Source organism: Pinus tabuliformis, chromosome 5_1, assembly GCF_031772625.1.
Source record: "Pinus tabuliformis cultivar Carrire ecotype Pingquan chromosome 5_1, CPIR1, whole genome shotgun sequence".
Classification (NCBI taxonomy): domain Eukaryota; kingdom Viridiplantae; phylum Streptophyta; class Pinopsida; order Pinales; family Pinaceae; genus Pinus; species Pinus tabuliformis.
The window spans coordinates 630603123-630630550 of record NC_142305.1 but is presented as its reverse complement, the minus strand read 5'-3'; the positions used below and the strand labels follow the sequence as shown (position 1 = coordinate 630630550).

At 37.6% G+C, this 27428-nt stretch overlaps 1 protein-coding gene across 1 annotated transcript in view; it reads right to left on the bottom strand.

Annotated features, from left to right (window-relative positions):
* The window catches only part of LTO1 (NAD(P)H dehydrogenase (quinone)s), a 207115-nt gene that overhangs the window by 135888 nt on the left and 43799 nt on the right, over positions 1-27428 (bottom strand). Inside the window, exons 3-4 of the mRNA XM_089432656.1 lie at positions 8495-8751; positions 8255-8367 (exon numbers count right to left, since the gene is read on the bottom strand). Of these exons, the coding sequence (XP_089288782.1) occupies positions 8255-8367; positions 8495-8751 (370 nt within the window). The remainder of the gene's footprint in view (positions 1-8254; positions 8368-8494; positions 8752-27428) is intronic.

The window sequence follows — 27428 nt, the reverse complement described above, 5'->3', positions numbered from 1 at the left end:
AAGTGCTACACTAGTGCAGGATGGCAAAGAGAGGTGTGCAACAGTGCGAGATGCAAGGAGTTGTTGCAGCAACGCAAAGGTCAGTAGAGGGAGCACTTGTTAGCAGCAAAGGGAGCTTCAGCATCGGGAGTGTTTCTAGCCTGACAGGGATGTCAGAAGTTGGGTGGATCAGTTACTTCTCAGTAACTGAGTTGCAGTGCAGCAGTTAGCAGTGGCAGTGCTATGGGCGGCACGATGAAGTGGATGCAGTGTAGATGCAGTGTTGGAAGGAGGGACCAACAGCAGCACGGATGCAGAGGGAGATGTCGTACGGATGCAGTAGTGGCAGTGGAAGAGCCATGGGCAGCAATGCAGAGTATGTTGGGCAGGGAGGCCTAGCATCAGCACAGGTACCAGTGCCAGATAACCAGAGTGATGCTCAGTGTGGAGTATTATTAGAGCACAGTCCTCGCTAGGAGGGACTGTTGATTTGGGGTAGCATCGAATGTGCTCTAGCCATGAAAATTGGTGGAGAGGCTAAAGCACGTGAGATATCCAAGACCCATAAATGGTTTGGGCAGATTCTAACCGGTTTGGGAGATATTAAAATAATTAATAATTTTAATGGAGTTCCTAAGTCTAAACTTAGGAAAAATAAAATATTAATGGGTATTAATATAAATCTAGGTTAGAATGTTCCAAAAGTCATGGATCAAGCCAAACCTAATCTTAGCCGTTGATTAGAGATTTAATCTCGGTCATTGATGGACCAACTAGAAAAGTATAAGAGGCTTGAGGGTCAGTTGAAGATTACACCAGAGTGATCAGTGATTCATTTTGCTAGAGCGGGGTTGCTAAGCAAAGTTGAATTAGTGATCAGCAACGAGGGGCAGTGAGTACAAGGCAGAGAGGCAAGGACAGTACTGGGAGACTAGCACAGAAGCAGAGAGAGCAAGAGCAACAGTCAGTCCAGACTACGTAGAGCCAGCAGAGGCAGGGCAGAGCCCAGAGAAACTGCGTCATCCACGCAGAGGACAGAGGGAGTGACGCAGAGGCTCCCATAGGTTGCATAGTGCCTCAGAGGGCTAACACAGAGTGTCCTGGGGTTGACGCAGGTCAGCAAGAGGCTGACGCAGAGGCCAGAAGGGCCAGCACTGAGCTTCAGTTGTGCAGGAGAGGGTTTCGTGGGACAAGTTTTCTGAATACCTGTTTCCAGATATGGAGGTATTGTCGCTGTATATTTTTCTCTATCAGGTGAGCTGGATTAAGCACCCAGTTGTACTTAGATAAATTGCATAATAATATAACCCTTTGAATAGCTGCACCAGTTTTCCTAAATTAGGTTTTCACGGGGACATTGGTCCAAAAATAACGGTGTCACTTGTGTGCTTGTTTTCTTTCAATTGATGATCTGCAGATGTTGATATTGTACTTGTGTTTATTTTCAGTATTTATATGGTAAATAACTTGTTAAGTAATTAAACAAGTAGGTGAAATAAACCAGATCGTATAGGAAAAATTTCTAACGGGTTAAACTTAGAAATTCCAACATTCCTTGTCCTTATTTCTGAGAGGACATTGAGTGTTGTAGTGGCCAAGCTCACCACACCTGAAGCACTTGATCTTGGAAATGTCCTTCCTCCTGCGCTGCTCCTGTTGCCCCTTAGATGCAAGGGTCACATCTTCCTCCTCCTTTACTTGCTTCATCCCACTGCTGCTGCTAGCACCACTAATGGTGCTCTTCACCAGATCTTGCCTCATCTCCTCCTGCTGCAGATCAGCCCACATGTTCCCAATCTAGCAGTTTTTCTCTGCCCAGGATACTCTGAACAAAAACTTGCCATTCTTCAGAAACATTGTTCAAAGCTAATCAAACAAACTTTGTAGGTTAGGGCATTGTCCCTACTGAAGTCAGTTGATCCCAGACATCTTGAAGCCTAGTAAGGAAGCGGTCTATACACTCCACCTTTTGCATCCTCGTTCATCTCAGCTTCTCCTCGAGATACATCTTTCGCTGCTCAGAAAATCATTTGTACAGCGTAGCTAGTGCCTCCCACATCTGTTGGGCGGTATCTTTGCCAGCTATGTGAGATACCACGTGATCTCGAACCCCATCGAGAATCAACCTCTTAGCTCTCGCCATCTCCTTCTTGTACTTCTTAAGCGAATCTCCATCTACAGGTATAGCCACCACACTATCGATATAAGTTTTGAGATCATGCTCATCTAGAAGGCAGGAAATTCTAGCCTTCTAGATCACATAGTTGGAAGCTTCGTCCAACCGATCTTGATCCCTCAACCCAGTTGATGCCATCTCTCTAAAAAAGTCGAATTCCTCCTATTATCCTCTGCGCAGCTGCTGCTAGCTATTCGCACTCCCTTCTAGAGTGAGAAATCCCACACACAACGATTGCTGCTCTGCTAGGAAAATTCGAACTTCTTGGCTAGAAGTCCCCTGAGGAAAGAATTCCCTCAGTGTGTGCTCTTCCTTCCTCCTGACGCTATTTGCACTAGCAAACTGATGCAAAATCTGCTTCCCATCTGGAGATCTGCTATGCAAGGAAACTGTTGCTACTCTCTCTGCCTCTGGTATTCTTCAATCTAGAAAATTTTATTGTTTGTCGACTCACTCAAAGAAGTAAAATTCCCATGAAAAACTGACCCTTCTGGCCAAGGAAATATGCTGCCCCTAAGAGTTTCAATTCGCTGCCTACGCAGAAATTCGAACTGCCTCCTTCCTTCTGTGCTAAGCTCTCCGGCTTATGATCTATGCTTTAATACCATGTGAAAATTTGGTGACCCAAATTCATACTGCAGCAACTGATTAAATTTCTCCTACTTGTTAATTTCTGAATCCTGCACTAGTGGCCTCACAAGCTATGAACCCCAACTCCCGATCAAAGCTCTCTGAGAAGCTCTCTATCTCTGCAGAAGCTTCCATGGGTTTGTCTCTCCCCTTCTTGTTCTTCTTCTCCGGACACACAACAGCATAGTGTCCCAACTTTTGACAATTCCAACATTTGACTTTGGAATAGTCCTTCTTCTTGTTCTGTTGCTTGCCTTTATCTTTGCCTTTGCCTCCACTGTTGGAAGCTTGCTTCTTTGCTCTGCCCTTCTTACCTCTTGCCAACAATGCCACATTGCCATCCTCCTCCACCTGTTTGGCTGCCCCAAGATGGTTCTTTCGAATCTCATTATGAATGCAATCATCCCACAACCTCTCCCAATTGGGAAGGTTTTCCCGTGCAACAATGCCATCCACAAAATTCTCCCAAGTCTTGGGAAGACCATTCAAAGCAATCCTCACCAACTCATTGGGTGCAATGATCTCACCTATGGCTGCCAACTCATCTCTCACTGAAGTAATATTTGTGAGATATGTTGTAGCACTGTCAGTCTTAGCCATTTTAATGGCCTTCAATTTCTCCTTTAAGACCATTTTTCTGTTTTCATTTGAGCTTTGGTAAAGATTGTAAAGGTTGTCCACATCTCATGTGCATAAGTCTTTCCTCTCACATGAGGAATGACATGATCTTTGATTCCTTCCAGAATTAATTTTTTTGCCTTAGCATTCTTTTTTTTAAACTCTGCCAACTGTATAGGGTCAGCAAGTAATGCTACTGGGTTCTGTGTGGTATTTACCATAATGCCCCAAACTTTTTCTTCCTCAAAGATGCTCTGATTCTCTCCTTCCATGCACTGTAGTTGTTCTACCCATCCAACCTGTCTTCGACTCTCAAACCCAAAGACATGTTTCACTGTCCTACCAAACTGAAATTTTCAAATCTGTAGTAAAGGTTTCTGTTTTTTGTGTCAATTTGTTGTAATTTTCACTTTGTTGTTCCAAACTGCTCTTTTCAGCCAACCAAGCTTCGATACCATAAAGAAATTTCAACCCCCACTCTGGTTATCAGTTTTCCTTATCACTCCATGCATTTAGTTTTAAATCCAAGCATGATAAAAAATTCTAAAATCTGGAAATGACAATATTTTCTGAAAACACAAATTTAGAGATTTCACAACTGCTGAAATTGCAGAAATAAAACACAGCAAAATTATGACAGCCACACAGAAAATAACACAGTGATTTTTTGTCAATGTGACCCTGGAAAAACCCCCTACAACTCTTGGGGAAAACCAGTTTGAGAGCTCTTCTTTATTTCTGAAAATGCTTTTACAGAGAAACTAAAATACACAGTAAAAATTCTAGCAACCACAAATTACAACTTATGTCGATTTTCATGCTTGAACTCCACCTCGAAAATTGTGCCAATTAGCAAACAACCAAAACAGAAATTTTCCAACAATAAAACAGCACTAAATGTTGTATGGCCTACCTCGAAAAACATGCCAGGAACCTATTGTATGAACTGTATGGGGCATATGGATTTCAGCTGTACAACGGCCTCGAAATTCATGCCCTTGCTGCAGTCCCTCTTCCTCGATTTCTGTAACTTTCTCTTGCTATACGGTTTTGCCTTGGGATGCGTGCCCATAAATGTTGCTTCCCAGATTTGTTGAAATGTCTTCTTGCTGCTCTCCTTCACTTTCTCACTGCTCAGAAATTTTCTCCTTACTCTCTCTTCTCTTTCTCTCAAATGCTCATGAAAGAATTAATTGATCTCTTTCTCTTCTCTTCTCCTTTTACTCTCTAAATGACCTTTTGGGTTACCCTAAGATCTAATGGCTGAGATTCATTTAGATCTAGGGATAAGAATAAATGTGCATTTAATTCTCACTTTCTATTTTTTAACTCACCCACTTTAAATAAAGACCCACTTAGCCTTTTATTTCCATAGTCACTTTTTCACTTTCTAATTCTTCATTGACTTTAATATAGTCGCATTTAAATTAGAATGTAATTTTACCACTTATAAAGTCACTTTTAAATTAGAATGTAACTTTACCACTTATAAAGTCAATTTTTAATTAAATTAACTTTACCACTTATAAAGTCACTTTAGGAGAAAAGTACAAATAAATTTGGACATTTTTCCCTAGGCCAAAGATCAAAGTCTTAGGGAACCACTTGTCCTCTGGTACCCAAATTTTAAAAGCTTGTTTGACTGCAAGGTTGACTTCAAGTTGACCCAGTTTGACTGCAGTTTTATGATTGTTTTGGGCTCACTTTAACCACTGTTGGAGGTTGAGTTTGACTGCCTTTGACCGAGCTTCAAAAGGGGAAGTTCTGCTACTACATTGACCATCTTTGACTTTTTGGCTAGGGCTGAATTTGAATGTAGATTTGGCAAGGTTGTTTTGACTTTAATTTGGCAAGTCAACTTTGACTTTTTGTACTCTCTCTACTAAACATTTGATATAATAATAAGAAGAATTGATCAAAGGGTTTCCCCAGAAGTACTCTCTCTCCTTCTCTCATTGGTTCATACAGCGATTGGGCATTCCCTCTCTCACACATGTGGCAAGGAGGGCGAATTTCAGACAAAAGTACAAGGCCGAAAATTTCAGCAGTTGACTGAAGTTTGACTAGTGTTGACTAGGGACTTTTGACCAACTTTGACTGCGATTTTGCAGGGTTTGACTCTGTTTGACCAAGCCGCAATGATTGGCACAAAACCTGAGATTTTCTGGGTTGTTTGACTTGCGTTGACCACAGGGTTGACTTTAAGTTGACCCAGTTTGACCACAGATTTTATGACTGTTTTGGGCTAACTTTGACCAATGTTGGAGGCCGAGTTTGACTGCCTTTGACTGAGCTTCAAAGGGGAAGGTTTGCTACTACATTGACCATCTTTGACTTTCTGGTTAGGGATGAATTTGACTGCAAATTTGACAGGGCTATTTTGACTTTGATTTGGCAAGTCAACTTTGACTTTTTGTACTGTCTCTCTCTGTTGAACATTTGATATAATAAGAAGAAGAATTGATCAAAGGGTTTTCCCCACATTGGGGTTTTTCCCTGGCATCTGCCAAATCTGATGTTTTATTGTCTTGGCTTGTCTTCTACATTTTGTTTCATGTTCTATCTACTTTTACTGTCAATGTGATTAATGGTTGAAGTGATTGCTATTGGAAGCTAAATTGGAAATTGTCATTGGGCTGCTAAAGTACATTGAAGTAATTGTCGTAAGTATAGAACATACTATTGTTAACAAAATTTAACATGATGAAACCCTAATTTCTATATTTTTTCTCTTTTCTTGGTAACTAGGATTAGGGTTAAGTTTAATTTGAGTTTTCAGCAATTTTATGTTTGTGTCATTGCCCTAGTAAAGTGATTGCATTTAATAAACTTGAAAAAGGAAAAATATAGCATTATTTGCATGTTAAAACCAATGCTCCACCAAGTTTCTGGGACGTGGGGGCGAGGGAGAGGGGATACGTAGGAGTGGCCTATGCAAAAGCTCCCCTCCAATTTTTAGGAAACATGAGGGGACGTCAGGGTCTTAAAAACTTATAAACATAAAAATATATGATATATCATTGAAATTTTAATATTCATAATGTAATTTTGTTTATCATTACATAATATATAACACTTACATCATGAAGGATAAATGATAAATCGATGAATCATATAACTGAAGTCTGAAACAAATTTAAAACGAAAAGCATGATATCATATAATCATACATGTAAGTTTGTAACTATACAGTCTAGCTACTAACAATGTACAATGAAAATAAATGTTTAAAGTTTTAAAGTTTAAACCATATTGAAGTTCCAACTATGAATATCGAATATTGAAATAAAAGTCAACTTTGATACATCAAGAGTCAATTTTTTATAGAGTCAAGACTCAAGTCTAATATATCGTATATCAAGATTCAAAATAAGCTGAAGTCTGAAACAAAAAAGTAAATAAGTTAATAACATACGAACATATCAAATGATAAATCATAAATGAGCATAATTGCTCAAGGTAATGCCCCGCTAGTCTCTGCATCCAGCGATATCATGAAAAGATGAAACAATATGAAATGAACATTGAAAACAAAGTTTAAACCCTTCTCGGTTCATACAAATTAGGATTTTTTTTGTTTCATTAAAAAAAAATTACAATTTTTCTCTATGTAAATGACCCCTTTCGCCTAGGAAACGACCCCATTTGGAGGATTCAACCCCAAAAATCAAGGAAACGCCCCCTTACAAGTTTCTGCGCATACCCTGCTTTTTGGGAGCGTGGGGAAATGACCCCCAATCGTCCCCAAGTCCCCGGAGCGCAAGGGAGCTAGGAAACTCGACCCCCAAGTGGGGGGATGCGACCCCGTGGAACACTAGCTAAAACCCTAAAATAGGTGTGACAACATCTTATTTATTCTTGTTTTCTACATATTTCAGCTACTAAAGGCACATTGCTATCCCTCAACCTAGTCTACACCTTTGACGGCCTCGTTCCTTTGTTGATCCATCATTGATAGGCTATCTTCTATAACTGCTACATGTCATCTTGTGCCCTAAATCTGCATAAGTTACAAACTCTAGCTAATAGCATCTCTCTCCTAAGTTACATAGGTCTTAAAGAAGTGTACTTGAACTTTGGGCACCTTTTATCTTAGCCTTTCTAGGCTCTACCTGTACTTTTCCTTCAATCATTATACCTTGCATCACCATCAACATCCTCCTAGTGATCTTTATAGGGAAGCCTCCCTTGTGGGATTAAGTTCATCACTAAATAGCTGGAGAGAAACCACTAAGGTGATAGTGGTGGTTGATCTCTTGTTGCCATAAGACCTAGGTTCCCTAGTGGGCCTTTGCATTAGGCCTGCAAGATTTTTTGGTAATTGGCACCAAGGCCCAAATTAGAACCAAAATAAAAAGATGTAGATGTCTTGCTCATTGCAGCCAGATACCACTGATATAAGACTAGAAGATCCTTATCAAATGACTAAACAACAAACAGAAATGCAAAATAAATAAAGACAAATACCAAAATGAATTGCTTGACGTTTCATTACTAGTTTTATATAGGACACAAACAGTCCCTTTTATACAAAAATTACATCATCTGCTCTCCAAATATATTCAAATAATAACAAAATTTTAACTACCCTGTGCAAGGCCAAATTGCAGCACCCTTACCAATTAAAGAAATAACAAAACTAGTTATGTATAGCCAACATCATTATAAAGTTGAACAATATCTGTCAATACATACAAGAGCAAAAGATATTCACCGTATGCAAGAACCTGACCATCAGAACTCAGTTTAAATTAGAGAGAAACATGTGCCCTTATAAATTGCTTGTGTAAGTGCAGTGAAAAGTGAAGCAGCAAATGCTTTTCTACCGATTTACAAAACATAGATGCTCACCCAGCCAAAGCAGAGCCAGAAGTATTGTATGCTGTAGATAAAGCTGCAATTACCAAAGCAGCTGTGCTTATTTGAAGACCTGCTACTTGCTGTAATTCTCTGTATCTGAAATCCTGTACCAGCATAAAACAACCCCTTGTTATTAAATACAGCCAAGACAATTAACCACATACTTTGTTTCTATGTAGGTATCATGGAAAAATATGCTTCATTTGATGATGAGGAGAAAAAGCACCACACCCCAAGAGCAATCAGCAGCAAACACAAAGATAGTAGTGCCGATGTCACACAATATGCACAAGATGCCCCTTCTAATTTTACAATCAAAAGGTACATAAAATAACCACTTGCAGCTGCCATTGAGCTTATTGTCCCCAGGAAAATCCACCTGGCTTTATCTCCATCAATTCCAAATACTGTCTTCCTCTTTGATAGTTGCACACCAAGCAATGCCGCTATTCCATACCCAGCCATACCAATTAATGATAAAGGCACACCTAGCGAAAAGAAAACAGAAGACTATAAGTTCTTAGTTGAGTTACTGATAGTACATGGGTCTTCTTTGGCATACTTTATTCCATTTATTAAAAACCAAGTCAAAAGGAAACTGACATCCAAAAGAGATTTCCAGCAATGTAATAAGCAGTTTGGTGCTGGAAACAAAATTGGGTACAATCTCAGCGCAAGCAGAGAAGCAAATAGAACCAGACACACTTTGTGATCAGTATTAAAAAAAGAAGTATCATAAATTAATAATAAGAGCCACAAACATGCATTACCACTTTAGTCATAATTGTTATGCAAGCGATTACAGACTTTGAATAAGAATCTTCTAATTTAACCAGTGAATGTTTGTTCAAAATGTTTAGGCATGACGATACCCACTTATCATGGATATTTTGGGTAACAGGTAAACACTTTTTGATTCACAAGGAGTCATAATCCCCACCTTCAACATGGGGACATAAAATTCAACCAATACATGCACATGAATAGGGCTATATGCATAAGTATATTGCCGGTATCATTATAGCATGCAATTTTCCCCAAGCCAATATTATCAGCAAAAAATACCACTATATTTTCTTCTTATAAAAATATCACAACACAATCAACAAATTGCAATATTTTGGGTGTATATTGCAAGTCAATGGAAAATATCACCCTGCTAACACCAATAATGCTATATAACCTGAATTTGGTCTAATAAATAATTACTCTCATTTTGAAAAATAAAGATACGGGCTAGGTCACCCAGATCATGTTCAATTAGAAGTTCAACAATCTTGAAATTTGGAAAAAAATCGTCATGCAAAATTGAAAAAACAGTTGATAAAATTCACCAACTATAAACATATAATATGCACACACACACATATTAAACAAATTTTTAATTATTTAACTTATATAAATTTGTTGTTTTTTATATTATTTTTTTGTTGGTTTGACCCACAGGGGATTTGAACCTTGATTTCCTGGTATACATAATATTTCATAACATGGCGATCACCAATTGAGCTGCCCCCCGTGGGATTATATAAATTTATTGTTAAATTATCTAATTTACATATTTTTTATAACAAAATTTAGGGTAAATATAATGTACTGGCAATTGGCAGTTTACTTTAATATATTGATAGTGTATTGGAAATTGGAAATTTAATTAATATATCTGCTGGACCACTATGATGTCTCTGCAATGAGAAAGGTAGTTGCAGATACTGGCATTCCATTTTTTTGGAGAGCTATTAATTTGCAGATTATCCATAAATCCATCGAGAGACACTAAGCACATTATGCATGTAAGGCACATTCAACCACTACAGCCATCATCATTTGGCAGGTCTCTGAGAGAACATTCAACGGTTGTTAGAGAGATGACATCCACACTATAGACATAGGGCACTATCAACCACTACTTAGTTATCGACAGGTCATGGACAGCACATTTGATGAAGGACCGAGAGCATATTCCGTAGCATCACCTTCTAAGACATTTAAAATTTAAATACACATCAATAATTATTATTAAAGTGTGAAATACTTAGAAGAAGGTCTAAATCTATTGCCAAGGAAGAATAATGAATGCGAAAAAGGAAGGAGCCTCTTGTCAAGCCTAGAAGGACCGAAATCTGTCTCTACCTGTCACACATGTGAGAAATTCCAAGATAAAACAGCAGGGCCGAGGGAACTTAAGTTGCAGAGATAAAAGGAAGGCTGAAGATCCTAATTGGAGCAAAGTTTACATTGACTTGGTTTGACTTTGATGGTATAACAGTTTGTTGACTTGGGCATCTTTATCTTGATAAAGGAAGGACAGTTGAAAGGCTGACTTGGATGGAGGAGAATCTATTGTTGGTCTAGGGGTCTTGGTTGTCTCATTTCATTTGGTTCTTGCAGAAGAGTAGAAAATTTTGGGTTTTTCCCTGGATTGGAGCCTATCTCTGGTGTTCTTCTTGTTGTCTTTGTGATCTTCATTATTTTGGCAATTGTCTTGATGATAAAAACTTAATAACAGAAAAAGAAATAATAAGAAATCACAAGAAATTGTCATGTTAAAGAGATATCAAATTAAAGAAATCCTAATAAGCTGCACTAACGATTTCTCAACATGGTATCAGAGCTAAGGACAGTAACATAGGCAGCTGGAAGATCACTATTGTTATGAAGGGTTTTCAAGTCTGGAAAAGCCGAATTGATTAAGAAGAAGACTGGACGTGAAGTAAATAGGCAAGTCTGGGCACTCAATTCTGAGATATATCTCTGTGAACAAGACCGAAAACTTCAGGGGGTCCGTGAACTGTCTAAGGGTGTAGTCTAGGGCTAAATCAATTAAGAAATATGGTTCCAAGGACCGAGGATTCCAAGGTATTGAGAAAGGCCGAAAAATATTCCATCTCCTATTTAACAGAAGTCCGAGAAGCACATTAGGAGGATCGTTCTAGGCCAAGGGTCATGTACAGTTTCATAAGAAAGACCGAGACCTATCAGTGGTCTAGAATCTCCCCTTGAAGCAAGCAAAGTAGTTATCTTAAAAGAGAAGAGAAGCCGCAGTAAATAAATTCATCATAGGCCTAGTTTCAATGCCTTTGCGGTGACTGTAAAAAGCACTAACTAGAGGACTGTAGTCACTTTATAAACTTCAGAAGTTCCAAGATTAGAAAAATCTATAATTGATGACAAATCTATTATCAAAGAAAACCGAATTAAAAAGAAACCTTTGAGAACTTTTCCAGGGACTGTTTGAAGCAAGAAAGCAGTAATAAAAGGTATAGTTTGAAGTCTTGTAGCAGCATTCATGAGAAGCAGCATCTTCTCATCTTGGAAGAGAAAGCATCTAGCATCTTGGGACCAACTTGAAACAAGTCAATAGTACTGTATACCGTCCAGTCCTCATCAAACTCAAGTAAGTATTGGTATTGCTCTTTACGTTTTGATCATCTAACAATATGTTTTCAGTTTGCAAGGAAAGCAGCAAGCTCAATGGAACATCAAACTTTCAATCATGAAAAACAAAGGTATGTAATCTTGATGTATGTATAGCATGTTTATTTGTTAAGGGTCTAGCATGAATGTTTTGCTGTCTATATGATTCTAGGATTTGTAATTTCTTATTGTTTTAAAGATTGTTAATATCTAGGGATTGCAAACCCTAGATAGTACATGAAAACCCTAATCGTATGAAAACCCTAACCCTATTCTAAACCCTATTCTATTTTGTTCCCTCATAGGAACCCTAGCTTTTGGTCTCTAAGGTTTGTAGGTAGTCTAGGTGTTGTAGCATTTTTTGGTTTTGATAAGTTAGAATAAATTAGTCGAAAAAATGAAAATATTTTTCAAAAAAATGTTAAGCTAGGATATGGACAAAAAGAATACTGAATAAAAATGCTAGGAAATATTTTGATAAATATGTCCATATCAAAGAAAATGTTAGAATAGAGGCCCTAAAAAATGAAGGCAAAAATAAAAAATTAGACTAGAGAGAAAAGCAAAAAGAAATAAACTCTGAAAGTGTGCAAGTCCAAGTGCCACTACTTTTTACTTTATTATGCAAAATAATGGTTGTGTGCAGCTTGTCATAAATGCCACAACCCATGACAATCAAATAGTTTAATCTTGACTAGTTCATGCTTTAAATTTCATGTTTATAGTTAGAGAATAAAGATCTAGCCAAACTGTTTAATCTTGGCAGATCAGTAGTTAGGTAGAGAATAATAAGGAGCTCATCAGTTTAATCTGAGCCCTTGGATGTTATAAGGTTAGAATTAAATAGTTTGTTTTTCAAAGAAAAAGGTATGCTAGTCTAAATGCACCCAATTAAGTGAAGAAAACATGTTAGGATAAGTAAAGGGTAGGTAGAGGAAAGGTTGCAGAAGTACAAAGTTGATTGAAGCATAAGCACATTTATCATGCTTGATTATGTGTTTCAATGTGCAGGAGCAGTTATGAAAGTGAAAGGATGTTCACTAGCTAATTTGATTAACTTCCCCTCATTTCATTTCACCCCCCACTACATAATTACTAATTTCCTCATTATCTCATCATTTCCTAAGAAAATACCATTTTCTCTTAATTTTCACCCTTGCCCCTTGGTTTCACACATTTTCCTAGCAATTTACCCTCCAAAACTCATTCTCCTACCCAAAACCCCTTTTCCCTACTATGAAACCCATTCCCCTTTGAAAAAATCACTTTCCCCTTATTAATTTCCGAAATACCCCTACAAACCCATAAAACCCCCTTGTCCTAAGTTTCTATTCTCCCCTCCGCTTTATTTAACTTTAACTCTGCCATACGCCTAAAAAACCCTTTTAACCTATAAAGACCCCTATAGCCTAAGTTTTGTTTCACCACGCATTACTTAACAAAACTCCGCAAATCCACGTTTTCCCGACAAAACCTTTTAACCCACCCTTGGTAGGGTTAAATAAACCCCGTCGCGGTTAACTCCGATCCCACTCCTAAACCCATCGCGATATGTTTAATCACCGCTTTATTCAATAAATTAATTACAAATCACTTGTGATTATTCCCTGGGCCCTGCTAATCTCCACCGATTGCCCTCTGTGTAGCGTTATCGCACGATAGTCGTTAGATCTTTCACCCCCAGATCTAACGGCGCGCACTCCCGATCTCCTACCTTTACCCGCCCGAGAGCACGCGAGATTCATGGTTTTGCTCGGGCCCCTTGTGGTTACGTGGCAGCTCTACGTTAACTCGCGTGCCCTCGAGAAAAAACCACCCCACGGCCAAAAGCGGTGCGATGAGCAATGAAACCACCTCCCCGCATAGGCCTAAACCACTCACTATTCACAATTATGAATTTCCGCACCAAAGTTAACCGTTAACCGTTTAAACGCGAAAACCCTCATTTTCACTCTTTTCATTTGTTTTTTCAATGAAACCTGTTTAACCCTGCCTGCGCCACCCTGAGCCTCTACAACCAAATTGGGCCTCCGATTACCTTCCAAACATTGCCAAGACTCCGTCCATACACTATCTTGTTCCCTGAAGCCATTGCGGCCCTCCCTATCAGCGTGTGTTTTTCTTAACAATTGTTGTATTTTGCAGGTGATTAGCAAAAGGCCAGAAGTTCGATAAACAGTTTGATATTGATTTAAAAACCTGTTTGTTCCAGATTCTCAAGAAATGAATTCAAATGATTTTCCTGTACAAACAGAAATCAGGTTTAAACCAAAGATAGAGTAGAAGGAAACATTTACACAGTAAATGTTAAAACAAACAATTTGCACAATAAATGTTAAAACAGAGGAGGCAGATAAAGACAAACAGATGAAAGGTCATAAGTTAAATGACATCCAGCATGAAAATCAAACAACATTCAGCTTTTGAAGGAACAGTCAGCCAGCTCCAACAATTTATATTTTTTCAGTGATAGTCACCAACAGAGCAGCATCAAAATAGTGCCAGATCAACTAGCAGCCTTTATTTTGATTTTATAATAATCTACTTTTGTAAAAACAGTTTAGGATTTTTTCTTAGTTCTCCTGTTGTATAAATAACTTCCTTTACAAGTTATTATGGGTTGACCATTGAAAGAGAGTTGCATTCTTGAAGAAAGGTTGCATCCTTGAAGAAGGGTTGACCATTGAAGAAGGGTTGCACCCTTGATGAAGCATTTCAAAACACTTGATGTACTTGACTTTTTTGGACCCTTAATACAAAGCAAAGGATTCTGAATTCAGTTTTACACAGTTTGTGTTTCCTGTAAGTTTTTCCAGTAACACTCATTATGTTTTTCTTCATATTCTTATGTCTTACAGAGATACCTAGGTAGGAATAATTGTGTTTCAATCTATTCCTATAAGCTTCTGAAGTGATAATCTATAAAGAGAATGGATTAATGGACTGTCTGTTTAATTAATTCCCTCTTAATCAATAAATCATCAGCATCTTTTGTAAACATAAGCACATTCTCTTGAACCTTCTGAACATCGGTCAGAGGTTTTCATACTTATGATTATCTAATTTTCAGCCTGAAAACTGTGATAATTTTATAATTTTTGTTTTTGCTCACCACTATTCAAGCTATTTCACTGTGTGAAATTTTATAGCAACCCTCTATTTTGGTATTAATATTATTCAAAGGGTTAGGCATTACAGTGTTACGTCTATTTCATTCATTGGTCTTCCAAATTAAAACAAAAACCCCAAAACGATTATCTTAGATGCTCTGGCTTGATAGCTTACCATTATCAACTGAGAGGTACAACACCAGTGTGGTGTCGTTGCCGGGGATTCGAATTCCATTAAGTTTTCCTAGGGCAACGATATTCATTCTATTCCTTTAAGGCGATAAAAGGTCTAGAAAGGTTAAAATCTTTCACCTAGCGACTCCACTAGCCTAAACTGGCACCTTTTAAGCACACAAGATCTCATTCGGAATCTGATTTAGTTAATCCTCTGTCAGATCCTGAAAAACTTCTGAGAAAAACCAGTTATAAAAGGAGACATCAACCATCTTCTTCTTCTTCTTCAGCCTTGCAGTCTAAAGATTTAGTATCATTTGATCCTTTTAGTAATATTCCATCCGATCCTGAGTTGACACAAATACCTCCTAGGGTTTCTGAACTATTAGATAGGGGAATTGATTTAGATTCAGCTTTCCTCATTCATTCTTTTGAAACACATCCAGAACCCCCACTACCACCAGGATCACCTAAAACTGAATCTGACTTGGGTGTTCATTTACCTTAATACAAAACCACAAATTTCATATCCCCTACCACTTATTCATTTCCTTCCACTTCTGAACGACCTAAAGCTTCTACTTTTGAACAACCTGAAGAGACCATCTCTGTATATTCAAATCCACTCTTTGAAACAAAAAAGGGTATTCATTCACAGGTCCCAAAGTTAGTTCTTAAGACTCCTTTAAAGTTATTCAAGAGATCCCCTCCTTCTTCACCTCCACATAGTCACACACCCCCTCAATCACCTTCTTCTACCTCTTATTCTTCATCTTCTTCTTCATCCACACAAACACCTCATACACCACCTTCTACTATGGCATTCCAACCTATTGTACAGGCTAAATATGCAGCGTTAGTCTTACCTGCTAATCTCGATGCATTCCCAACTGGATACTTGAAGTACCTTCCAGGTATAATGGAGACACTAGTCCCACAGCTGACGACCATCTTCAAGCTTTTCTAGACTTTGCAGACAACATGAATATCGAACAAGAAAACGTTTACATGAGATTGTTTGTACAGTCACTTGAAGGAAATGTAAGAATCTGGTTTAGGCAGTTCCCTGTAAATGCCATTAGAAATTGGGAAGAGCTTACAAATATATTTAAAAATCAATGGGGTGTAAAGAAAGATCCTCTTTCTTTTCTAACCGAGTTTGAAGAACTTAAAAGAAACTTTGGTGAACCTGTATCAGATTTTATCAAAAGGTTCAATAAACTTTATCATAAGATGCCCCGTGATTGTAAACCCCCTGTAGCAACAGTTAAATCTAGGTTTTCTAAAGCCTTTGACGGTGATTTTGTTGTAATGCTAAGAGAGAGAACTTCAAGAACTGTTAAAGATCTGCAAAAAAATGCTATAGACGTGGAAGCAAATAGGGCTGCTTCAACTTCCTTGAAAGCTAAAGAGGAAAAGGCCCAAAGAAAACTCAAATCTATTCAAGAAGCCTCTAGTTCCTCTAGTTCTTCTAAGACTAAAACTGAAGATTCTAAAATAGATGAAATAACTTCTCTTCTTAGAAATCTATCTAATAGAATTTCCAAGATTGAGACTCAACCTAGGACAGTTCAACAAACAGTTACTAGACCCCAAAATCAAAATCAAGGTCAGTATAGAAGGAATCCACAATTACAAATTCTTCAGAGACCTAGTAATGATCAGCAGGTTCCCACTCCTTTATTGATAGATGACCAGCAACCTGATGAAAATACTATGACTATTACTGAAGATATCAATAACATGGATACTTCTTCTAATCAAACAGTTATGATTCCTCTCTCACAACAAAATCAGGTTCAAGAAGATCAAGAATCCTCACAAGTTTCTAAATAACATGCCTTCTCTGAATTTTTAATTGCAGAGTTGAACAAGAGATATGATCTCAGGCCTAGACCCGACCCTGGAAGACCTCCTAAGGAGACTCCAATAATTGAAACTCGTACCAAAGCTGCTGAAACTCAAACAATTGTTATTCGACCATTAAATCAGTCAATTGATACTACTCAAAACGATAAAAATGCTTTGACTACATTTAATGTTCAAAAAGAGTTAGAAAGAGTTAAAATCTCAATTCCACTTTCAGAACTTTCCAAAGACCCTGGGTATAAAAATCAAGTCTCCAAATGGATACAAAACACCTCAGTTGACGCTGAAAGTGATATCGTAGTCTGCAAGATGAAAAACCAACAGTTGTCTTTGGTCCTAGCTCAGATATGATAGATGAAATAGTGTCTCATTTCTATGTAACTCTTAAGACAAATGATTCCATGTTGTATAATTGTATGCTTGATTTTGGAGCATCACATAACCTCATGCCAAAAACTATTATGGACCATTTGAAACTTGACATAACTAGATCCTATCATGACTTGTACACCTTTGATTCTAAAAGGGTGCCCTGCTTAGGATTGATTAAGGATTTAGTAGTCACCCTTGCCCAAATTCCAGTGAAAAGTGTAGTGCTTGATATAGTTGTCACAAATATCCCTCCCAAATTTGGAATGCTCCTTTCTAGGTCTTGTTGTGCCAAATTAGGAGAAACTCTTCAGATGGATATGTCTTATGCCACTATTCCAGTTTATGGGGGGAGAACAACTAAGGTTATATAGAGAGGTAAGGTTTGTGCACATTGTTTGCAAAACAGACCAGCCAAGGAACCATCCCATTTATGCAATTGATCAGGATTTTAGTTGCTTTCAACTCTCTTCAAACCAAATTCATGAAACTCAAGTTAAAATAGAAGATGTAACTGAAAGTCCTGTACCAAATCAAACTAATATATGGAAACTATTTTTTGATGGTTCTTGTACAAAAGATGGAGCAGGAGCTGGGGTAGTTTTAATTTCATCAGAACAAACAAACAAATAAACAAACAAAAAATATCACTCAATCATGCAAACTCGACTTCGAAGTTACAAATAATGTGGTTGAATAGGAATCTTTCCTTTTGGGACTACAATTAACGAAAAGCTTAACGGTTTAGAACTTAAGTGTTTTTACTGATTCAAAACTTATTGTCAAGTGAAAAATATTTGCCAGACTAAGCATCCTAGACTTAGGTCTTATCGAAATGAAGTTTGGGATTCAGTTGAAAACTTCTTTGATGCTTTTAATTTGACTTATATTCCAAGAAATCAGAATATTCATGAAGATGACTTAGTTGTTTCTGCTAGTTCAATTTAAATTCCTGATCAAACCAATGTACTCTATCAAATACAAGTCAAGTACAGACCATCCATCCCAGACAATATAAAACACGGGCAGATATTTGAAGATGATGAATATTTGAAATCTTTTCTGCAGGTTATAGATGAATTTTCAGTTCTACAAATTGATGAAGATAGAACAGAAATGAATGAAAATACAAATGGAAATGATACTTCAAATTTCAATTCAAAAATTGTTGATCATGACATTATTCAATTGTCTAACATTTATATTCCCAAAGGCCTCATTCCTTTAGAAAAATTGTTTGATCAAAATGATGTCCTCTGAAACCCTCAGTGCATTTCTTCACAAGATGACATAGAAGAAATTAATATTGGAACAAATGATGATACTAAAAACATCAAAATCTGTGCATCTCTAGACCCTGAGGTCAAAGCTCAATATCTTAAGTTACTTCAAAATTATAAGGATGTTTTTGCATGGACCTATGCTGATCTAAAAACCTATGATACTTCATTAATACAGCGTAAGATTCCTTTAAAGCCAGAAGCAGTTCCTTATCAACAAAAACTTAGGAGGATCAATCTAGCTCTTCTACCAACTGTAGAAAAGGAAATTAAGAAAATGCTAGATGCCCAGATCATTCTCCCTCTTAGATATTCTAATTGGCTTGCAAATTTAGTTTCTGTTAGAAAGAAGAATAGAGAAATTAGACTCTGTGTGGACTTTTGTGGAATTGCTAAAGTGAAGGGAAACAACACTTTTGTGCTACAAAATATTGAGGGGCTATATTCCACTTATCCTGTAAATGGAAGGTTTCTCAAATATTACATTCAGTATTGAGAAGCTGAAGTAAATTTCATTACTACCATCGTAAAAACTCTGGTTTCTTTTATTTTTCAAGCTGTCAGTGTGAATTTTTACAGCAAAAGACTCCATAGCCCGAGGAGAAAGCACATGGATCTGCAGGTTCTCTACATTCTACAGGAGAAAGCAATCACCAGATGGAGCCAATGTTGTAGCATTTTTTGGTTTTGATAAGTTAGAATAAATTAGTCGAAAAATGAAAATATTTTTCAAAAAAATGTTGAGCTAGGATATGGACAAAAAGAATACTGAATAAAAATGCTAGGAAATATTTTGATAAATGTCCATATCAAAGAAAATGTTAGAATAGAGGCCCTAAAAAATGAAGGCAAAAATAAAATGTTAGGTTAGAGAGAAGAAAAATAAATAAACTATGAAAGTGTGCAAGTCCAAGTGCCACTACTTTTTACTTTATTATGCAAAATAATGGTTGTGTGCAACTAGTCATAAATGCCACAACCCATGATAGTCAAATAGTTTAATCTTGACTAGTTCATGTTTTAAATTTCAAGTTTATAGTTAGAGAATAAAGATCTAGCCACATTGTTTAATCTTGGTAGATCAATGGTTAGGTAGAGAATAATAAGGAGGTCATCAGTTTAATCTGAGCCCTTGGATGTTATAAAGTTAGAATTAGATAGTTTGCTTTTGGAAAGAAAAAGGTCTGCTAGCCTAAATGCACCCAATTAAGTGAAGGAAAAATGTTAGGATAAGTAAAGGGTAGGTAGAGGAAAGGTTGCAGAAGTACAAAGTTGATTGAAACATAAGCACATTTATCATGCTTGATCATGTGTTTCAATGTGCAGGCGCAATTAAGAAAGTGAAAGGATGTTCACTAGCTGAGTTGATTAACTTTCCCTCATTTCATTTCACCCCCCACTACATACTTACTAATTTCCTCATTATCCCATCATTTCCTAAGAAAATACCCTTTTCCCTTCATTTTCACCCTTGCCCCTTGGTTTCACACATTTTCCTAGCAATTTACCCTCCAAAACTCATTCTCCTACCCAAAACCCCTTTTCCCTACTGTGAAACCCATTCCCCTTTGAAAAAATCACTTTCCCCTTATTAATTTCCTAAATACCCCTAAAAACCCATAAAACCACCTTGTCCTAAGTTTTTATTCTCCCCTCCTCTTTATTTAACTTTAACTCCGCCATACATCTAAAAAAACCTTTTTAACCTATAAAGACCCCTATAGCCTAAGTTTTGTTTCACCCCGCATTACTTAACAAAACTCCGCAAATTCACGTTTTCCTGACAAAACCTTTTAACCCACCCTTGGTAGGGTTAAATAAACCCCGTCGCAGTTAACTCCGATCCCACTCCTAAACCCATCGTGATATGTTTAATCACCGCTTTATTCAATAAATTAATTACAAATCACTTGTGATTATTCCCCGGGCCCCGCTAATCTCCACTGATTGCCCTCCGTGTAGCTTTATCGCGCGATAGCCATTAGATCTTTCACCCTCAGATCTAACAACGCGCATCCATATCACGCGCTCCCAATCTCCGACCTTTACCCGCCCGAGAGCACGCAAGATTCATGGTTTTGCTCGGGCCCCTTGTGGTTACATGGCAGCTCTACGTTAACTCGCGTGCCCTCGGAGAAAAACCACCCCACGGCCAAAAGCAGTGCGATGAGCAATGAAACCACCTCCCCGCATAGGCCGAAACCACTCACTGTTCACAATTATGAATTTCCACGCCAAAGTTAACCGTTAACCGTTTAAACGCGAAAACCCTCGTTTTCACTCTTTTCGCTTGTTTTTTCAGTGAAACCTGTTTAACCCTGCCTGTGCCACCCTGAGCCTCTGCAACCAAATTGGGCCTCCGATTACCTTCCAAACATTGCCAGGACTCTGTCCATACACTATCTTGTTCCCTAAAGCCATTGCGGCCCTCCCTGTCAGCCTGTGTTTTTCTTAACAATTGTTGTATTTTGCAGGTGATTAGCAGAAGGCCAGAAGTTCGGATAAACAATTTGATACTGATTTAAAAACTTGTTTGTTCCAGATTCTCGAGAAATGAATTCAAATGATTTTCCTGTACAAACAGAAATCAGGTTTAAACCAAAGACAGAGCAAAAGGAAACATTTACACAGTAAATGTTAAAACAAACAATTTGCACAGTAAATGTTAAAACAGTGGAGGCAGATAAAGACAAACACATGAAAGGTCATAAGTTAGATGACATCCAGCGTGAAAATCAAACAGCATTCAGCTTTTGAAGGAACAGTTAGCCAGCTCCAACAATTTTCATTTTTTCAGTGATAATCACCAACATCACAGCATCAAAGTAGTGCCAGATCAACTAGCAACCTTTATTTTGATTTTATAATAATCTATTTTTGTAAAAACAGTTTAGGATTTTTTCTTAGTTCTACTGTTGTATAAATAACTCCCTTTACGAGTTATTATGGGTTGACCATTGAAAGAGGATTGCACTCTTGAAGAAAGGTTGCATCCTTGACGAAGGGTTGACCATCGAATAAGGGTTGCACCCTTGATGAAGCATTTCAAAACACTTGATGTACTTCACTGTTTTGGACCTTTAATACAAAGCAAATGATTCTGAATTTAGTTTTACACAGTTTGTGTTTCCTGTAAGTTTTTCCAGTAACGCTAATTATGTTTTTCTTCATATTCTTATGTCTTACAGAGATACCAAGGTAGGAATAATTGTGTTTCAATCTATTCCTATAAGCTTCTGAAGTGATAATCTATGAAGAGAATGGATTAATGGACTGTTTGTTTAATTAATTCCCTCTGAATCAATAAATCATCAGCGTCTTTTGTAAACATAAGCATATTCTCTTGAACCTTCTGAACATCAGTCATAGGTTTTCATACTTATGATTATCTAATTTTCAGTCTGAAAACTGTGATAATCATATTATTTTTTGTTTCTGCTCACCACTATTCAAGTTATTTCACTGTGTGAAATTTTATAGCAGCCCTCTGTTTTGGTATTAATATTATTCAAAGAGTTAGGCATTACAGTGTTACATCTGTTTCATTCATTGGTCCTCCAAATTCAAACAAAAACCCCAAAACAATTATCTTAGATGCTCTGGCTTGATAGCTGACCATTATCAACTTAGAGGTACAACACTAGGGAGAAATGGCAAACCTTAGTGAGGATAATTCAAACCCTAGGGTTGATATTCTGAAAACTTCAAGAATCTTTGGGATTGGATCTAGAAACCCTAGAAATTCTCCCTCTCTAGAAGATTCCATGAAATCTCTAGATTGTCAAAATCATAATCATACTCTTGTACTTGTATGCTTTTGGTGGTACTTGATAGTAAATGTTCTAGGTTCACAAGGAAATGTTGAAGCACGTGATGAATGAAGAAAATTGTAACTTGATAATCAAATTGAATCCTTGGGATGTTGATGCTTCTTTGAAGAAGACTGACATAGTGAGAGGGAGCCCTTCAAGAATTGTAGAAGAAGCAACTCAAGGTATGTTTAAGAGTTGTAGCAAGATAAGAAGGTGTGATCTTTTTGTCTTTAAATTTGCTTTATATTAATGACTCTCTCATGTCTAGGGTTTTGCTATAGAATCATGAAGATTCTTACATTGTTAGGGTGTTTGATTTCTAAGATTAAATACAACCCTTATAGTATTCCTTTTGATGTTTCTTCACTTTGGTAAAACCCTAGCCTTTTGATTAAGGTTTGTTGATGATATGTAGGGCATACGATAAAACCCTAGCCTTTTTTAAAATATTATCTAAGGTTTATGATAAAAACCCTAGTAAACGTTGAAATAAGATTCTAGGATTTGAAAGAGAAACCCTAAATGCTTTCGTTATGCTTAAAACTCTAACATGGTTTATTTGTTGGGTATCTAAGGTTTATTATTAAAGTTTTTATGATAAATTATAATATCTAAAGTTTGTGACAAAACCCTAGCAAAGGTTGTTGTAAGGATCTAGGGTGTAACAGACCTCCATTTCATAATTTTTTATTTATTTATTTTAACAATTATATCATAACAGTGGTTTGTCCCTAGTTTCAATTATTCATTCTTTATTGACTCCTACGGACCTCAAGATAAAGACTTAATTCTCATTCTTTTCTTTTCTTTTTTCTCCTGTTTTTGTGAATGTATCTTGTCAATGGAAAAAGGTTTCTACATTCCATTATATTTGATAATCCAATTTACCACTTCTTTATTGGTTTATACCCATTACATAACTACACTAGATATATTCTCAAATATGGGTATTTGTGGTTATCAACGTCGCTAGATACACATATACGATGTACGAAGTTAATAAAATCCTTTATCATGCCACTTATTACTTGATCACCTAGGCATTGGTTTATTTGATAACTCTAGTTTATCCGACATTATCTCTTCCCCTTAATGTGTTGTGTGGGAACACCCACCTTCATAATATCAAATCCACGGTGTTCACACTAGAGTCGTTTATGTACATATTTGTTATGAGACCTCAGTCTTTAACTTATTATACGTTGTGACATGTATGGTGTTTCCTTTACCTTGATAAATGGACGTAGATGGAATAAATGTGTGTCACAAACTACCCTAGTGCTATTACACTTTTCATCTAAGGCCTCCTAATGTGTTGGTGTGAGATATTTTCTGATCCTCACCCATGAAGTCATTGTGTCCCCACTAGACATCAATGGTAGAAGGTTTTTTTTCCATTTATCTTAATATTTATTGAGAATGGTTAAAGTACCAAGCTTCATTTTACGTGAGCGAGTTGTAATGGGCCACATATGCTAATCCCATGTGATTTTCACATGGCCTCTTGTACAAACCACATGTTCACGAACGGATTTGAGTCGTATCCCATCCAACGACGGAGATGACTCCTCCTTCTTTAACCTAATGATAAGGTTACTGCTTGCTGCATTTGGAACCCTCTCATTTTGCTTTCGTGGTGTCGGGCTTCTATAATGCTGCCATGAGAGAGATTGGGGTGTTAGCAGTGGTGTCGGGCTTCTATAATGCCGCCATGAGAGATATTGGGGTGTTAGCAGTTGGGTTTTGTCCCAGGTTGTCGTGGCCTTCACTAGGGTGCCTTCTCGCTTCTACCTGCCACTGGTAAGAGTACGCTTATTGCATACACTGTTCATTTTTTTCTTTATATTTAGCCGTGTTGTTCGCTGATGTTCTCCCTTGGCTGTGTCTAGATTTGCAACCATGCATGGTGTGCTATCAGTTTGAACTCCGACTGTGACTTACTTGGCACGCTTCCACATTTTCCATCCAGGTAAACCCCTATTCTTCCCTGCTCTGCCTGCATGACCCTAGCTAAGGTTTATAAGGGTTACCAAGATACGAGTTAGGGCTTTTGTCCCTACATGTGTTGAAATTTCTAATCATTGGTTGGTGTGCAGGATAGGCAATTTCTTTGTAAAAGGTTTTGCTCGGCGTGGATGCAGGTACGCCTATTTGTTTTTACTATATACATATTATCTCCTACATATAATGTTGGTAACCCAGGGTATTATAGATCAGGTGCCACAAGATCACTCAGATTTCGTTGCAATTTCCAGGGGAAACAGGGTGTTCAGGCAAAAACTGCCCTCTACAGGTATTCAGCCCAGTTATTGTGTTTTTTTCTCTGTTCGATTATATCTACCTTCCTCACTAAATGTTCCTGACTATCTAGTTTCGTTGTTGAAGGTATTCTCAGAGGTTGTTAAGCTCAAGGCCCTTCTTTTAATGACAAAGCAATAGTCAAGGTTTGGTCTCCAATTGCTGACTTCTCTTGCTCACACCCAAGTCGATTCCCTACATAACTCCTGCTTCTCAGACGTGTCGTCCAGGTGCAAAGGAACATTTGTTTCGCTTCCTTCTCAGTTTATATTTTTTTCTTGTTAATGGTTGTTAGTGGATTTTCTAGTTTAGCCACAGACTTAGAGAAATTTACCACTCAGTTGATACCAAATTTTTTCTTTCTTCCGCTATTAAATGTAATACAGATGTGTAACAGAGGTTATAGGCCTCCAACTATTTAATGAGCCTGACTCAGGTTTCTCCTCTAAGGAGAATCTGTTATTTGTTTTTCTTCATGCGAAATGTATTCCAATTTCCGCATTGTTGTAGTATATTCTATATGAATGGTTGTTGGGACATCGTTCCCCTTGTTCGATGAGTTATATAATTTTAGTCTAAGTGTGAAGCATTTTGATTTATTGCTAGACTCCTATCACTCAACTCCGTCTTGTATTTGTATACAGCGATTATGTATGATTCCAGTATACGTATTTTCCAGGTTCAGTTGGAGAATGGTTTTTCCTCTTATTAATTGTAGCTTGACCAATGGTTGTTCCATGTAATAGTAGTTACGTTTCCACCTTTGAAGTTATGGCTATTCTAACACTTGGAAATCATATTGTGGCTTTACTAAGATTGTTATCCGCAACAATTTTGTTTCCTCTTGTTTTATTTTATATATGTATACAGGTCTACAGTTAATTTTACAAATTCAATGACCTATATCGGAAAATTTAATGTCAAAATTCTTGTTCTAGTCATTTATAGATATCTTAAGGGGTTTATGACGTTTTACCCCCTATCAAATTCCACTTTTGGACCATCGTGTCTAACCTCACAGAGATGGTGCCGAATCAAATTCTACTTTGTGTTCTGTAGTTGTTTTTTTATTTCTCCATTCTTGTGCCTTTACGATTAGTAGCGTAACTGGGTTCCCATCGGGCCTCGAAATAGTTACAGTTTATAAGACAGACATCATCAATAAGGGACTAGGCTTTCGACCCTCCATGAGACCCGTGCTCGCACTTTCCACTTCTCTGCGAGTTCTCTTCGAGGAAATAATAATTATTCTAGTAAATTTCCTTTCCATGAACTATCTTCCTATTCATTAATGGCTCAGTTTGATCTGGTGTACCATTGTTCGTGAATAGGTGAGCTTATTTCTGTCCACGCATGGATCAGAGAAAGGCTACGAGGGTTATGCTTTTGATCTTGTATTACCTAACTTAATGATTCCAATACTATGGAGTTATTAGTTCTTTGTATCTCTTACTCGCTAACCCAACTTACCCCTATACTAGATAACCGGATTCGTCCTATAAGCCCCATGAATCCTGAATCCAGCGTGTCCGATGCGATTCTATCTAGATTCGTGTCCAAAACCAATGACACGTCGTGTCCTTTTCTGACACGTCGAATCCGACTGCGTGTTGCGATTTTCATCTGCGCGTCACGATTTTGGGAATCGTGTCCTGTTTCCAGGACTCACTAAGCTCAAAAAGCGACTTGCGCGGGTATGAAAAGGGTGTGTTTGGTCATTACAGCCACGCATATTTTCATTTGGCAAGTGTTTTGTGAGCTGTTGGCAAGTGGAGAAGGTTTTGCAGCAAGGAGTTAAGGGAGTAGAGCATTCAACAAGGAGAATCGACCACCAGGTAAGTGCATTTTTGATCTCACTATTTCACTGTGTTCTGTATTTGGCACTATTTGGTTTCTCTCATATAGGTTGTGGACTATGTTAACTGCTTTTATAGCTATGTCTGTCCAACTATGTTTTCTTGATTAAAATTTATCACATCTACTCCCATCATGTATGTCTTTTTTCCGTGCTTTTTGTGGCGCTGTGGTTGTCCCGAGCAAGTATAATTGCTGCTGTGGTGATCTAAATATGTGGTTTGAGTTATCAAATATTATCCAACTGTGCTTTCTTGATATGGTCAACCATATCTAGCCCTGTCATGTATGTCTTTCTTCCATGCTTTTTCTGGCAGTTGTTGCTGTCCTGAGCAAGTAGAACTATTGTTGTGGTGGTATGAATCTTTTGTAAATTGTTTCCATTATTTCCCCGTGTTTAAAATAACCCCTGCAAGAGAGTAATTTTGTTCTAAATAGTTCCATCTCTATTCACAGCAATTGCTTATGATTGCAAGGTGACCAATACAGGGGGTTTTGTGAGTTTGTGTGTTAAATGTGACTGGCATTTCACCTCCATTTTTTTGCATTTCTTACAGCAGTTTGTATATGATTTTTTATTTACAAATTTGTGCATGCTTTGTTCATTTCTTTTACAGTATTCATGGCTCAATCAAAGGCAGCAGTTAGGGGGCAAAGGAAGGGCAAGAATGTCATGGGTGGAAATGCCCCTCCTCCCCCAATATCATCAGAGTCTACTGCAAGTAATGTTGAGGGAAGAGGACCTAAAGACAGTGACAAATATCCATTGTGGAAATATGTCACAAGAGAGGATGGGCCAAACACCAAGGAAAAGGGAGGAGGAAATGTGCAATGGAAATGCAACTTTTGTAATGTTTCTTTCAAAAGCACATATTACTATGTGAAATCACATTTGTTGGCTTTACCTGGTTGTGGGATTGGAGCTTGTAGAGTTGTTTCTTCACAAAAGAGAAAAGAATTGGAAAAGGAGGCCAATGTTGGT